The sequence below is a fragment of the Ricinus communis genome, chromosome 2, assembly GCF_019578655.1.
Source record: "Ricinus communis isolate WT05 ecotype wild-type chromosome 2, ASM1957865v1, whole genome shotgun sequence".
Classification (NCBI taxonomy): domain Eukaryota; kingdom Viridiplantae; phylum Streptophyta; class Magnoliopsida; order Malpighiales; family Euphorbiaceae; genus Ricinus; species Ricinus communis.
Genome location: NC_063257.1, coordinates 12,055,215 through 12,071,205, shown reverse-complemented (window position 1 = coordinate 12,071,205; position 15,991 = coordinate 12,055,215). Strand labels below are relative to the sequence as shown.

At 30.6% G+C, this 15,991-nt stretch overlaps 1 protein-coding gene across 15 annotated transcripts; it reads left to right on the top strand.

Annotated features, from left to right (window-relative positions):
* Positions 1-972: 972 nt before the first annotated feature.
* LOC8264987 (pentatricopeptide repeat-containing protein At1g71490) lies at positions 973-12,658 on the top strand. Of its 15 annotated transcripts, none has more exons than XM_015724693.3 (9): positions 973-1,212; positions 1,556-1,619; positions 4,374-4,401; positions 4,483-7,482; positions 7,674-7,734; positions 8,549-8,634; positions 8,825-8,889; positions 10,524-10,588; positions 11,758-12,658. In XM_015724693.3, exon 4 carries the CDS (start codon positions 4,560-4,562, stop codon positions 6,750-6,752), a length of 2,193 nt encoding a protein of 730 aa, XP_015580179.2. In that variant the 5' UTR covers positions 973-1,212; positions 1,556-1,619; positions 4,374-4,401; positions 4,483-4,559; the 3' UTR covers positions 6,753-7,482; positions 7,674-7,734; positions 8,549-8,634; positions 8,825-8,889; positions 10,524-10,588; positions 11,758-12,658. The 15 variants fall into 15 exon arrangements, with proteins under 15 accessions (XP_015580179.2, XP_048226745.1, XP_015580170.2 ...); XM_048370788.1 differs by adding an exon at positions 7,823-7,967 and having other exon boundaries at positions 8,825-10,588; XM_015724684.3 differs by having other exon boundaries at positions 4,483-7,171; positions 7,401-7,482; positions 8,549-10,588.
* Positions 12,659-15,991: the final 3,333 nt, after the last annotated feature.

The window sequence follows — 15,991 nt, the reverse complement described above, 5'->3', positions numbered from 1 at the left end:
CCATCTTCAGAGATAATTTTTCTTGGTGGTTAAATTTATCCCACCATTTGACTTTGAATCTTCGGCAATGATGATTTCTCCATCTACTGCTTGGTTGAAATGGAAATACCATACACATACCCAGGGGAGAAAAAAGTTTGAACAAAATAGAAGTAAAGGGGGAAAACATATTTCTATTTTGTTTGGTTTATAGTGGGCTTTGAATAGATTAAACAGAGGTAGAACTTCTGGAATTATGGTCTCAGGATCATTGCCATAAAAATTCCACTATTGTTTAAACCAATATGGGATCTTTGAAGTTTGGATTGAGCTTGTGTCGAAGTAGAAAAGCCAAGAATGACTTTGTCCTTCGTTTTGAAGAAGAAAGGTATTACACCAAGCTTGTTGGTAATCCCAATAGTTGAAAGAAGTGTTTAGGCTTGATGGGTAGGTTCTTTGGAAGAAAGTTGGAAAAGATCTTGATGAATGTAAATCCATTCCCCAATCTGAAGGGTGGACGATTCTTTGTATGGTGCATGTGGAATATGCAGGGTATTTATGGTTTTTGTGCTTTTTGAAGTGTTTGAACTTTGCAGAACCAGTTACCTTAGGACTGTTATAGTTACAGCCGCCATTCACCGGAGCTTCAGTCGCGGCTCTCCTGTCATCAGGTCACCAACTTCCTTGACTTTCCGGCCGTATGACTTTGTGGAGACCTGTCTTTTTGGTAAACAGTCGCTCGGGCCTGATCACTGCGACCTTCTTTATGAGGAGGCACCCATTCTCCCAAAGTTACGGGGCTAATTATATATTACGTTGTTATATTTAGAAATATAAAACAAATATTTTACACTTAGATATGTTATTCGGTTTAATTTTTATTTGTATAGTGTATGAAAATAAAAATATTAATATAAATTTAAAAAATATTTAATAAAAATAAAAATATTATATATATAAATTCTTAAAAAATTAAAAGACAATTTAGTTTTAAGGACAACGGTAGTTTTGATCTACCAAAACTAGAAGAAAATATAACACAAGTCTTAACCTCACGGCCTCCAACCTCCCAACTCAAGCCTCCACCCTCACAAACCCTCTTTGCAGTCGCCAGAACTTGCTGTTTTGCCGTCGCCTTTGCTTCCGTCACCATCGCCCTAGCTGAGTCGCCTCCGCCCTTGCTGCCGTCGCTGTCGCCCTTGCTGCAGCCGCCTCTCCCCTCTCGCCGGCCAGGTATTATTGTTGTTTTAATTCGACTTTGCTGATTTTAGTTATGCCATATGCAAGCTTATAGTCTGTGAAAAAGTCTTAACTCCTTATAAATACATATGTATTCGTGTGTGTCTGTGAAATGTAAATTTCTTTGATGGAAATCCTGTTCATTTTAACATAAATTCAGTGCGTATTATTTGCTGAAATAGAAATATGTCTATATTTCTCCATCTGTTACTTGGCTCACATAGAATAGCTCTTCAACTGGCCTTTTGTTTTTTTCTCTTTTCAATCTTGGTAATGACATGTTTTGGTTTCCTAGTTGAATTAAATTTCTAATGATTTTCTTTTCTTTGAACTATAGTGTTGGATTTCCATACAAGGAAGCTGTTGTTGAGTTTTGTGACGAATTCCATCTACTTGCTAAGGTGTGCAATCTTTTTACATCTTTGGAATTTGTCATCTTGAACTAAGAAGTACCAATCTAGGATGCAAAGCCAAAACAATCTCAGTCTAGCAGTGCAGGAATTAGTTTATATTATGTATTCTTTTTTTATTTTCATTAATTTTTGTTAATATATATTTTAGAATTGAATTATTGTAAACGGGTTTGATAAATGGATACCCATTTAATTATCCGAATGTTCGTATAAATGGGTATTTAATGGGTAGGGTATCTACTACCTATTTACATATTCATAAAATATATTAGGGTTCGAGTAGTATATTAGTATTTCTATTCGGACTTAGGGTGGCTTCGGGTACGTGTCTTTTAATCGGGTTTGGATATCCTTAAATGGGCGGGTACCCTACCCGTTGCTATTCCTAATTATGGGTGATCGAGTTTTACAATCAGTTGGATTTAAAATCGTATCAGATTATTAAACTCTCTAAAATAATAGATATATTTCAACTGAAGAGAGATGATCAACGGATCAATATAGTTTTCATTTTATTTTTTTAAATTTAGATTAGATTACATTTTATATTTTTGAAATATTTATTTTAAAAATATAATCGTACTCCTTTTTTATACTCAATTATGAAGATATTTTGTTTATAGATATAGAATATTTTTTGAAATGTTAAATTTCATAGTATATTATTTAATAATAAATTTAGTTCTACTAAATTTATATCTTTTACTCAAAATTAAATCAAACTATGATCATAAATTAGAAATATAAATTTAATGATTCTATTAGGAAATAAAGTTAAATCATTTTAAAAATAAGATCAATTTTATTTAAATTTAATAGAGTTTTGAATAAATCTAGTATTTGATAATTTAAAAAATAATAAGTTGACTTTTTTAATTAATTAACACTTTTAATCGGATCAACTAATGTAGAAAGACTGGCCAAATGTATATTTGCACACTTGAACTTTATCCATTTAGTCATTTTAGGACTTTTGATATAATCTAATAGACACCTCTATTTTTTTTTTTGTGATATTTAAATACTTTCTAACATGTGGCTTTATTCAATACGTCCATGTATACTGCTTATAGGTGTTTAAATGTTATAAAAAAATAAAGTTAAGGTGTATGTTAAGTTAAATTGAATTAAAAGTGTTTAAGAGGTTATAAAAACAAATTTTAGATATTTGCTAGGTTAAATTGAAAATTAAAGTATTAGAATGACTAAATAATCAAAGTTCAGGTGTTTAAATATCCATTCTGCCATAAAAAGAAAAATTAGAGGAAAGAGATAACAATTTACTGAGATAAACATGAAAAGGAATGTACTTCTGAAAATGGAGATTAAACCTCAGGTAACGGTAATTGTTTCAAAACAAAAACCCTTTTAGCAGCCTTAAACCTCACCTACAGCTCAGCTTGACCATGCACTCCAGAAAGTTAGAATAGATAAAAAGCAGCGTAAGAAGAGAGCAGAACTAAGACTCAGAACTTCAAACGCAATTAACAGTAAAGTGAGTCCTTTCAATCCCATCTTACAAAACCTGGTATTGTTTTGTTTGGTGGGTCTTGGTTTTTTTTTTTTTTTTTTCAGTTATCAACTTTTTGCTCTTTCTTTTGGCTCTTATGGGTTTTGCAATTGTGGCTTATCAATATTAGCCAAGCTTATGTTTCATTTGTTTTTTTCGTCTTGTTATCTAATTAACTGGGGTTTATTCACATTCTTGATTTGTCTTCAGTTGATATAACGTTAATTATCAAATATTATTTTCTTATTTGTTTTCAGTTCTATTCTTAATTAGGAATGAAGCTGGTTAACCTTGATTTATTTGGTTAGAATAATGGTGAAACATAAAGCTTTTGCATCTCATATCATTTTTAATGTTTCCCATTAGAATATTGTCAATTAAGGGCCTCAATTTAGGATGTGATATGATGCATGTATTGCTGTTGTTACTTTTTGCTGTTTTGAAGTTGTTCAAAACTTTCAACTGGTGCTTGAGAACCTCATTCTTTATTATAAGCACAGTTGATATTTAAATTTCGTATGCATAAGAGATTTTTATGGACATTACAAAAAACTGGAAGCTTCAAATAATCATCAATACATATGGATCATCTCTTCAGGATATTGCACAAACACTTTCTTTACCATAAGTAAAAATAATGTCAAGATTGTATTTTGTCTTCCTTTTAATTTGTAAGAAGGTGGGAGATCAACTTTAAGTTATGGGTGATAGAGAATAATGAATAATTAATTCTATTTTTTCTGAACAAGGAAATGAGCCTTTGTCTGTTTCCCCCCTTTGTAAACTTTATGTGTAGATTTAATTCTTGAAGAAATTGACCCATTTTGTCTATGATAAATGTGAGAACACAGTGTTCGTATTTCTAAGTTCAATAAAATGAGAAGTCATTTCTTTTACTAGTTAATGCTCAACAGCAGAATGCAATTTGGAAACAGAAATATTATTCAAAGCTGAATTCTTGCATTCTTATCCTTTGCCTCTTGAATTTTTTGCAAAGAGTTTTTGGTGGAAATCCATGTGTTAAAGAAACCTGCTTTCACAGTTTGCTCTTCATATTTGTGTTCAACTTAGTTTGGTTGTTCCTATGTAATTGTTTTTGTTTATTAAATTTATCCTTTGCTTTAGCAAGAGTTTATTTTTAGCTTACATTTCATTCTCGCTTATTGAAGTATACCACTTTCTATGGGATTTCCTCACTTGATACATTACTTGTAATATTTTGATGTTTGCAGGGGCAGCACTGGCTTGTGCAAAAGGGAGGTAGGTTGCATCTATTCTTTAATCAAATAGGGTCTATCTGATTATCCTTGATCTGACATTTTCTTTCTTTCCAAGCTGCAGGATGCAAATGTAAGCCAAGCCATGCAATTAGCTCACACAAATCATGCTATTACACATAATAAAGACGTCTGTAGTGCATGACATCTGCTTCATCCCGCTTTGCACTAAGAGGCCTTTCTATGAGTCAAATTCAAAAATTTATCCCTAAAAAGTGGAAAGGAAGTACCAAAGAAATAGATCTTCAAAAGAATTATCCTATCCTGGGAGAGTGCAAATCTGGCAATGAATCTATGATAGAAAATCTCGTTAATTCTCTGAAAGAGTTTGCAAGCCAGGGGAATTTATTAAAAGCATTCAAAACTTTTTCTCTGATCCAGCGACATGCTTCCTGCAGTACTTCCGATGATGTTGTTCTACATTCCGTCTCTTCTCTTCTTTTATCCTGTGTCAATCTTAAATCGCTCTCACAGGGTAAACAGCTCCATACCCTCATTATCTCTTTGGGATTTGAGCAACATCCAATTATTGTCCCTAAGCTTGTCACTTTTTACACAAACTTTGATCTATTAGCTGATGCTCACACCATCACTGAGAATTCAAATATTTTGCACCCTCTACCTTGGAATCTGCTCATCTCTTCCTATGTTAGAAATGGTCTGCATGGAGAGGCTCTTTCTGCCTATAAACAGATGACGCATAAAGGCATTAGACCTGATAAATTCACTTACCCATCTGTTCTTAAGGCTTGTGGTGAAAAACTGGATATAGCTTTTGGGAAAAAGCTTCATGCGTCCATTAATGCTAGCTGTCTCGGATGGAACTTGTTTGTTCATAATTCCTTGGTTTCCATGTATGCAAAGACTGGGGAACTGAGTACTGCCCGTTGCTTGTTTGAGAATATGCTAGAAAGAGATGATGTTTCTTGGAACACAATGATCTCTGGTTATGCCTCCAAGGGCATGTGGAAGGAGGCATTTGAGCTATTTGGGAAAATGAGGGTAGAAGGTATTGAATTGAACATCATAACTTGGAACACTATCGCTGGAGGTTGCGTGCAATCAGGAAATTTTGAAGAGGCGCTTGAGTTGCTTTCTCATATGAGAAGTTATGGCATTGATATGGATTCAGTGGCCACGATTATTGGTTTGGGTGCATGCTCCCATATTGGGGCCATTAAACTAGGTAGAGAGATTCATGGTTCTGCAATTCGCAGCTTTTATGATGGAGTTGATAATGTTAAAAATGCACTAATTACTATGTATTCTAGGTGCAAATACCTTAGACATGCCTACAATCTGTTTCAATCAACGAGGACTAAGAATATAATTACTTGGAACTCAATGCTTTCTGGATACACCCACATGGACAGATCTGAGGAGGCATCGTTCCTGTTCAGAGAGATGTTGCTTTCTGGCATTGAGCCAAATTATGTGACTATAGCAAGCATTCTCCCCTTATGTGCTCGTGTGGCAAATCTACAACACGGGAAGGAGTTCCATTGTTACATCTTGAGGCGTGCAGGATTTAAGGATTATTTGTTGCTTTGGAACTCTCTTGTTGATATGTATGCAAGATCTGGAAAGGTTTTAGAAGCTAAAAGGCTATTTGATTCAATAAGCAGGAGAGATGAAGTGACTTATACATCCTTGATTGCCGGATATGGAATACAAGGGGAGGGACGAGAAGCACTGAAACTTTTTGATGAAATGAAAAAGCGTCATATTAAACCAGACCATGTAACTATGGTGGCAGTTTTATCAGCATGTAGCCATTCAGGTCTAGTAACTGAAGGAATCAAGTTGTTTGAACTGATGCCTAGTGCATATGGCATAATTCCACGTTTGGAGCACTTTGCCTGCATGGTTGACCTCTTTGGAAGGGCTGGATTGTTACATAAAGCAAAAGAGATGATCACAAGGATGCCTTACAGGCCAAGTTCTGCCATGTGGGCCACACTTCTAGGAGCCTGTCGCATCCATGGGAATGCAGAGATAGGGGAATGGGCTGCTGAGAAACTATTGGAAATGAGGCCTGAAAATTCAGGTTACTATGTGTTGATTGCTAATATGTATGCTGCTGCTGGTTGTTGGAGCAAGTTAGCAAAGGTAAGGACTTATATGAGAGACTTGGGTGTTAGGAAGGCTCCTGGCTGTGCCTGGGTTGATGTGGGCTCTGGGTTTTTCCCATTTCTGGTGGATGACACATCAAAACCTCATGTGAATAAGCTTTACCCATTACTGGAGGGGTTGACTGAACTAATGAAAGATGCTGAATACGTTGGCAAGGAAAATGTTGGTTCAGTTGATGATGTGATAGAGGCAATAGGATGACGCATTCTGGTTTTACAGCAGCATTTGGTGGTGTTATGTACAAGAGAACCGAAAGAAATATAATTTGAAGTGACCCTCTGAATTGAAAAATTCTTTTGAAGTGGGAACTTGTAGTCTTCATGGGATCAATTTCAAACCAAATTAGCAGAATTATTTTAGTTCAGCATTGACAGAAGTTGTGCAGGAGGAAACATATTTACACAGGCCATCTTTGTTACGCATTTTTTACCTAAGCTATTTGCACTGGAAACTTGAATTCTTTAAACATTATCATCTCTACTTAGAAAATAACATTCTTGTTAGCAGGTCTGTATCTCTGCAGGATGCAACATTGTTTTCTTTGTCAGTACAAGAAGAACAGCACAATCTAACAGATTTGACTGCAAGGGTTTTTTATATCAGGATTATTTTACACACAAGTGGGTATATATTAACATTTGTGTCAAGTTCGTAGTTCATCATCAAAGCATATTGGAAAGAAAGGAAAAAAAATGATTTTCCATGTTGTTGTATAGGGAATAAATTTCTGTTTATGTCCATGTAAGAGTGTGAATGACCAGGCTTTTATTTCTCTTCAGAAATTATGCATTTCTATCAGTTAATACTTGCAAAAAAAATTTATGACTTCTTGTAAAATTATACTTGCAGGTCGAGAAGTAAAGTGACAATGAGAGTATCAACTCAGTTGGAAAAACGACATGGAATCCATCCTTGTACTAGCTTAGTTCAGGTAAGCATTTATCTCTAATTCTCCTGATCTATTTAAGAAGGGAAGGATGGAAGTTAAGCTAGTTGGGACTTTTGAATTTAGTGAAACAAAAAGGGTGTTCTTGATCAGAGAGAGGATTTTGAATAGAGAAAAGTTTCATGTAAAATGCCAAAAACTACTTGTTTGATAGATGAATCTGAGATTTATGACAGGGATGATGATAAGGAAGCTATAATGAAGTTGTTGCTGACAGATGATCCCAATTGCAAATATGTAAGTGTTACTCCAATTGTGGGCTGTGGTGGTGTTAGTAAGAGTACATAAAAGCTTCACTTACATTATTTGTTTTATGCTGTTCAAGACCTGCAGTCGATAAAAAGCTGCATCCTTTAGTAAATGAGAATGGCCCGCCCTTCCATTCTGTGACAACATTGACAAGATACCACATTTATCAAAAATCCTAAGGAAGTCTTAAGATGTCAAAAAGAGAGGTGAAGGAAATAAGGGTATATACTTGAAAGATACTTAAATGCCATGTAACTCCAATTGCTAAAGAATCCTCAGTAGAAATATTATCAATAACAAACTGGAGGTCTGTGCTGGTAGAATCAATGAACTTCTTGAAGAACTCTAGTATTGCCTACACAAGGACTAAATCTTAGTCCAGTATGCTTACCGGAATTAGTTTGCAAGATAAAGCTACCCGCTTAGTTTTCCATTTTTATTCTGTTCCATTATTTGATTATAGTAAGCTCCACCCAATGACTTTCCCAACTAAGTTAGATTCTATTTTCCATCATTTTTCACTTCATTGATGTCTCCAACTCTTATACAGGAAAAGTAAACTGGAAAAACAATTAGAATTAAGTGCTGAACAAGTCTATCTTTGATTCCATTTATTATAACCCCACTTGTCAAGTCAACTTATCAACTAAGCAAGATTAAGACTCACAAGATTAAGTATATTAAATGTCAATGTTGTCTTCATTAGTTTTTCCTAACCATTGATTTGCAAGATTAAGTATATTAAATGGTGACAGAAAATACTCGCCAAAAAATTTTAAGACTTGTAAAATTATACTTGCAGATCGAGAAGTCAAGTGACAATGATATCAACTCATTTGGAAAAGAACATGAAAACCTGGAATCCATCCTTGTACTAGCTTAGTTCAGGTAAGCCTTTATCTCTAGTTTTCCTGATCTATTTAAGAAGGGAAGAATGGAAGTTAAGCTAGTTGGGACCTTGACTTCAGTGAAACAAAAAGGGTGTTCTTGATCAGAAAGAGGGTATTGATGAGAGAAAAGTTTCATGTAAAATGCCAAGAGCTAGTTGTTTGATAGATGAATATGAGATTTATGACAGGGATGATGATAAGGAAGCTATAATGAAGTTGTTGCTGACAGATGATCCTAATGGCAAAGATGCAGGTATTATTCCAATTGTGGGCTATGGTGGTGTTAGTAAAACTACCATTGCACAACTTCAATGAAAACATCATGTAAATGTATTGACTTATGACGATTCGTGGTATGTATTTTCTAGAACATGCATTTCATGATGAAAATTCTGATGCACTTCCAGAATCAGAAGCAATTGGTAAAGAATTAGTGAGATTATGCCTCATAAAGAGATGGAAGGGTTTTCTATAGATTGTTGTGTAGGAAACCTTTCACAAATTTAACTTCCCCGAGTTCATATGGATATAGGTACTTGCTCCCTTTACCACCACTTGGACAGTTACCATCTCTAAAACACCTTTCATTCAAATTTTTTATGGAATTGGTCCTGAATACTGTGGAAGTTGCATTTCTCGAAGGTGCCTTTTGCATCACTAGTATCCCGTAGTGACAAGCATGGATTGCTTATGATCAGTTTAGAGCTTTCCCCCTCCTTAAAGAGCCATACAACAGTGTTCTTTCCCCAATTAGAATCACTTGAGATTATTTTCGCAACAAGCTTACTGTTGGCAAAATGCAATGGAATCTACAGAAAAGTCCTATCAGCTTCTCACTTCTCCATTGCAGAGTGAAACTCTGAAATCTTTCTATTACAATAGACTTCAATCTCTTAGAAAATGGGAGATTTTAAGCTGCCACATGTAACGCCCACCTAATGCATTTGCATTTATTTTTATAACATGCATATCATATATATATGAGAAATGCATGAAATATGTGTGGTATTAATGCTAATGTTAAATAGAAGAAGATTATAAATGTTACAATTAAGTCCATAACAAGAATTAGAAAGTTAAGGGATTAAATTAATTAATGGTAAAAATAAAGGGCTTAAATTAGTTAATTAAACTTAAAAAAAAAAACAGAATGTCCTGGAATTAGTATGTGGCAGCTTAAAAAAAACGGATAGAAAAGAGAAAGAAGAAAAAAAGGGTGGTAGTCCTTCCTTTTTGTTCTTCTCCTTCTTTTTAAAAAGAAAAAAAAAATTGAATTTTCAAGTGAAATTTGAAAGTTTAGAATCCATTTCAGATCTTAATCTTCATCTTCAAAGGCTTTAGAAGTTTATTTGGTAAGTAATTTTAATATTTTTGTTGAATCGACTCAGGGTTTAGAAGATATAGAATTTGGGTTCTAAAAACTCAGTTTTTCAGTCTTATTGTTTTGATCATATCTTGAGCTAGGAAGCTTTAAATTGAGTGTTCTTTGATAATATGGGAACTTTGAAGAGTTATCTAAAACTTTTATTTTTCTAGCTCAATCTGAATCAGGCTCTATATTAGTATAATAAGAGAAAATATTTTATTGTTCAGTTTCTATAGTTGGTCTGAGTAAGGTGGATTATTTTGTAGGGATCTTTCTCTATACACTTCTAATTGAAACAAAATCAATTTTAAAATTATATCAGATATATAAGGTTAGTGATATGGAAAGTTTCATCATGAAATTCGTTGTATAGAAGTTTTGGTGGATTTTTAAATTCACGCTATTAATTCTGTCATAGTTGGCAGTCACATATATTTAGATAGTTTAGTGATGATATCATGCTAGATGAAATAATATTATTTTGGGGTGTTTAAAAATAAGTGAATTATAATTTATTTCAGCTAAACCAATTGGGAATGAGGGTGACACTCAAGTACATACAAGCAAAGGAAATTGAGCAATAAAGGTAAGTGAATAACTTAATGTTCTATGTGAATATAACAAAAAATAAATAATTATAATTATTTGTTAAATTGATTGATTAAGAAAAATGTATATAATATATTGATGGAAACTAAATAATCAATTTAACAAATAAATTATAATTATTTATTTTTTGTTATATTTACATAGAATATCAAGTAATTCACTTACCTTTATTGCTCTCTTTCCTTTGCTTGTATTTATTTGAGTGTCACTCTCATTCTCAATTGGTTTAGTTGAAATAGTCATAATTCACTTATTTTTAAATACCAAAAAATAATAGAATCTCATCTAGTATGATAACATCATTAAACTATCTAAATATATGTGACTGCCAACTATGACAGAATTAATAGGGTGAATTTAAAAATCCACCAACAAAACTTCTATACAACGAATTTTATGATGAAACTTTTCATATCACTAACCTTATGTGTCTAATATAATTTAAAATTGACTTTGTTTCAATTGAAGGTGTATAGAAAAAGATCTCTACAAAATAATATACCTTATTCAGACCAACGATGAAAACTGAACAATAAAATGTTTTCTCTTATTATACTAATATAGAGCCTGATTCAGATTGAGCTAAAAGAAGAAAACTTTTAGATAACTCTTCAGAGTTTCCATATCATCAAAGAACACTCGATTTAAAGCTTCCTAGCTCAAGATATGATCAAAACAATAAGACTGAAATACTGGGTCTTTAGAACTCGAATTATATCTTCTAAATCCTAACTCAGTTCAACAAAAATATTAAAATTACTTACCAAATAAACCTCTAAAGCTTTTGAAGATTAAGATTGGATTCTAAACCTTCAAATTTCACTTGAAAATTCAGTTTTCTTTTTTTTTTAAGAAGAAGAAGGAAGGACTATCATTCTTTCTTTCTTCTTTCTCTTTTCTATCCGCTTTTTTTTTTAAGCTGCCACATACTATTTCCAGGACATTCTATTTTTTTTAAGTGTAATTAACCAATTTAAGCCCTTTATTTTACCATTAATCAATTTAATGCCTTAATTTTCTAATTTTTGTTATGAATTTAATTGTAACATTTATAATCTTCTTCTATTTAACATTAACATTAATACCACACATATTTCTCATATCTATATGATATGCATGTTATAAAAATAAATGCAAATGCATTAGGTGGGCGATACACCACAAGTTCCAGTTCATGCCAGAAGTTCCAGTTGCACTTCTTCTGAATGGATACGAAGTAAAGGTCATATTGTATTGATTTGGATACTGCCGAGGACAAAATAGCGAACTGGTTTCAAGCTACAGCAGCGCAGAATAGAGAATCCCTCTCCTCTTTTTCAATAAATTAGAAGTCATGTGACAGAGCTATAGATAGAGCAATTTAGGCTTCCATTTCTTCTTTTCTTTTTTCTTCCTTCAAAATTTTTGGTTACTTGGCTCCGAGAGGGTACAGGCTTGTAGTGTCACAACCTGGGAAACCACTTCAGTGTCACTGAGCCAGAAACTCAATTAGTTCAACTTAGGTTTCTTCTGGTTAATTGTTATATGGCTTGTTTGAGTAACATTTATGACGTTGAACCTGCTTTTAGTTTATCTCTTACTGAAACATGGTTTAAGATATTGTTTACAATGTCATTGTCTTTCATCCTTCAATCATGAACTCAATTCTAATATGCTGTCTTTGTCTCCAGTAATGGTGTCAATCTAATTGCATCATCACCTTCTGTTTCACCAATTTTAGGCATCAGACTGACATTTGGTTTAAATGAAGAATGTCAAACCTTTTTCTTGGTCCTATATGCTATAAATTAGATATTCAAGAATGTGGACAGATGGGATAACTGAAGATCTTCTGCTGAAGAACCAGGGACATGGCAGGTGATGTACAAGCAATTTGAAATGGGCAATTCATTCTAAATAGAAATAATATAAGAATGTGATTTCAGATGAATGAAAATCTTGGGAGCACCCCTGTTTTTTTTTTTCTTTTTTTGTTTGATGAGATTTGAATTGTAGCGCTTACTTCTAAAGCTTCATGTTATGAATATACTAAGATTTCATATTAAAATATGCATCAAAATAGATACTAGTTAAACATAAGTAGAAACTAGAGCTTGGTGGTCAGACATTTTATAAAATGATTGTGTCAGATATAAAAGCTTGGTCAGCATATTAAAATACACCACTTAAGCCAAAGTCGTGGAAGGCCATATTAATGAAGTCATATAGAAGTTATAAAAAATGCTAAAACTCTAATTTTTCTTTTCTACTGTAGTATATCAAGATTTTAGCAATATTATTTACGTTTTATTATACATAGCAGATATTAAATTTGGAAAAAAAAATAATAAATCTATACAAAATTTGTTAATATTAACCAGCACCCAAAAATTATTTTTTGAATGTACATAATTGTCAACTATAACTAACACCTAGAAATCATTTTATGAGTGCATATGCCGAGTACCGGAGATATCCGCTTAGATGCTAATGTCATGTTTGGTTGAAATTTATATAAGAATTTATTTCGTTTGAAAAAAAAATATGAGAAAAAAATAAAATAGAATTGATAAAGTTGAAAAAGATATTTTAGTGTTATAAAATGTATCGACTTACTAATGTAGAATTCATTTAGAAATTATATCTATTTTGTTAGAATTTAGTTTATCTATAATCAATTTCATACAAATTTGATTATATGGAATAAAAAATTGACTTTCATTCTATTTAAAGTATATAATTTTTAAATTCACAAATGAATTATATAAATATTATGGATTTCAACCACTGACTGACTGTGTAGAAGTTGTATAAGTTTGAAATTTGTTTTTATAATCATTAGGCCTAAAAATTAATATAAGATTTAGATATCTTGAAAGACATCCTATTATTTAAATAGGAAATTATACTCTATGCACATCTTTTGAAAGTAATTATAAAAAAGATTATTTTAGCATTTCACAATTTTCTGCTTTTTATTTACATTTTTACGTTTTTTTTCATACTAGAAGGTGAAGATGTTCACCGATTTTTTTTGTCAATTGACTTTTATTTTTACGTAATTTTAGTAAATTTAATTTTAGTAAAGTAGTAAAGGGGTGTACATATGTCATTATATTATTGGTACAAATTTTAATATTCTCTACTGTTAACTGAGACACTATCATAGTTAGTAGTTTATAATATTATGGATAAAATTATTATTCTTTAAAATAACTTTATTAATGGACCACTCTAATTATCATTTATTATTTAAATTAAATTAACATAAAAATAGTATAAAGTAATTATAATAAATTAAATTCATATAAATGAAATAACATTGACATATATATTAAAATAATAAAATGCTTAGGGATTTAAATATTTATTAACACCCAAACAAATTTTTTATAAACTATAATATTTTTGAAAAATTATCATTAAATAGAATTAATAATAGGAGTTTCACCCTACGCATAGAGTGCAAAAATAATTTTGCTGCTCACTCTCTTTAAAATATGAAACTAATTTGAAATGTAAATATATTGTCATATCAAGCTACTGAGATTATATAGTCAAGAAAGTCAAGAAATAAACATCCGATCAATGTAAAGTTCAGTAAAGAAATTTGACCTAAATCCAATCAATATTAAAATGACTAAAACTAACTATTTTATTAATTAAACTTTTAAGATTGATAAATTATTTAAAAGTCTTTTTTTTAATGACATGAAATCTCAAACACATTAAAAAATCATATCAACTAATTAACTTGGTCTATGACTATGAATGCACTAAACCAATAACAATAGAATTAAGTCTATACCATTGTTGTTCCTTTATATTTCAAACATTAATTTAATATAGTTACTACTTCAACTTGATCAAATAAATCTAAAAAAAAAAAATTAATTACATAAATTTTTATCATAATTTAATACTCATCATATTTAAAATAATTATTTAATAACACACAATTATATACTCTATTTTTATTATTGTTGCTAAACTTTATATTAATTGTTTAATTTAATAATATATGAAAAGTTACACAATTGAAAATAGTACCATTGCTAAAGTTACACAATCCAAATAAATGATTTTATTGGTTTTTGGTTGAAATTTAGTTGATTTATGATTGTTATGATTGATATTTAGTTGATATTTGGTTGATTATCAGATCTATGAAAAAATTATTTTTAATTTTTTTCTTGAACTGTTATTTTTTTCTTTTGGGTATCAATTTCTCTTCTTCTTTTTTTTCTCTAATCTCTACCATTTTAGCTTTATTTAATATAAAAAAAAATTATCATTTTGAATTTTTTCAAAATTTATTGGATTTTTCTTTATGTTGAAAGTTTATTTTTAAGAAGTTTTATGTAAAAATAAATTATTCAGGTTTGAAGTCTTTTAATTTTTAGACTAAATTATTGTAGTTAATATGATGTTGATTTTAAAATCTATGAAGATATATTTTTAATTTTTTTATTTAAGTTGTTATTTATTCGTTGAATAAGTTTCAAATATTAAAAAAAAATTATTGAAAAATTTTGTTTATGTATTGAAAAGTATTAGAGATTGAGTTATTAATAATCTTTATCCTCTTTAGAAAAGATAATAATTTCTATCTTGAAGTTGAAAAAAAAAAATCCTATTTACATAAATGAAGTGAAAGTAATTGCTTAAAGTGGAAAAGAGTTTCTATTAATATAGATTTTTAGTATGGTTGATTTTAATTAATATTTAATATATTTAATTTGAACATATTTTTATAAATATATTTTTTAGAAAAAAATATTTTACGAACTTTTTTATTGATATAAAAATATAATTATTGTTATGAAAAGAAGTATTTTTATAATCAACTCTTATTTAATTTCATGGCCTAGAGTACACATTTAGGATCTGTCTTAGATATACCAATTTCCTTTAAGGTCATTGTAACCCTTAAATAAATAATCCAATAAGGCAAAGTAGCAAGCAGAGATTTGCTAGTAATAGTTTGATTTTTTAAATCATCCAATTTTTTTATTAAAAAAGATAATCTAATTCCATTTATATTTATCATTTTCATTATAAATGAGAGAAAAATAATTCAAATTTAAAATTTTAGTCGGCTAGGTTCGAGAATGCATTTTATTTATATTTTATTTACCTTCATTAAAATTATTTATTATTTCATTTTGGTAAATATTAAATTTTCTTTATGGTAAAGTGAAATGGTGAATTACATAAAACCCAACAATTTATATCGATAAAAATTATTATTAATCATGCACTTTTCAGTTTTAATTTATTGAATTTGTAAATTTTTTACATAATTTTATTAGTTTTATATTTTTAATTTTGCTTAGATTAAAGATTTTCTTATATTTTTTATAAAATTCTTATTTATTCTATTAAATACTTGTATTTTTAT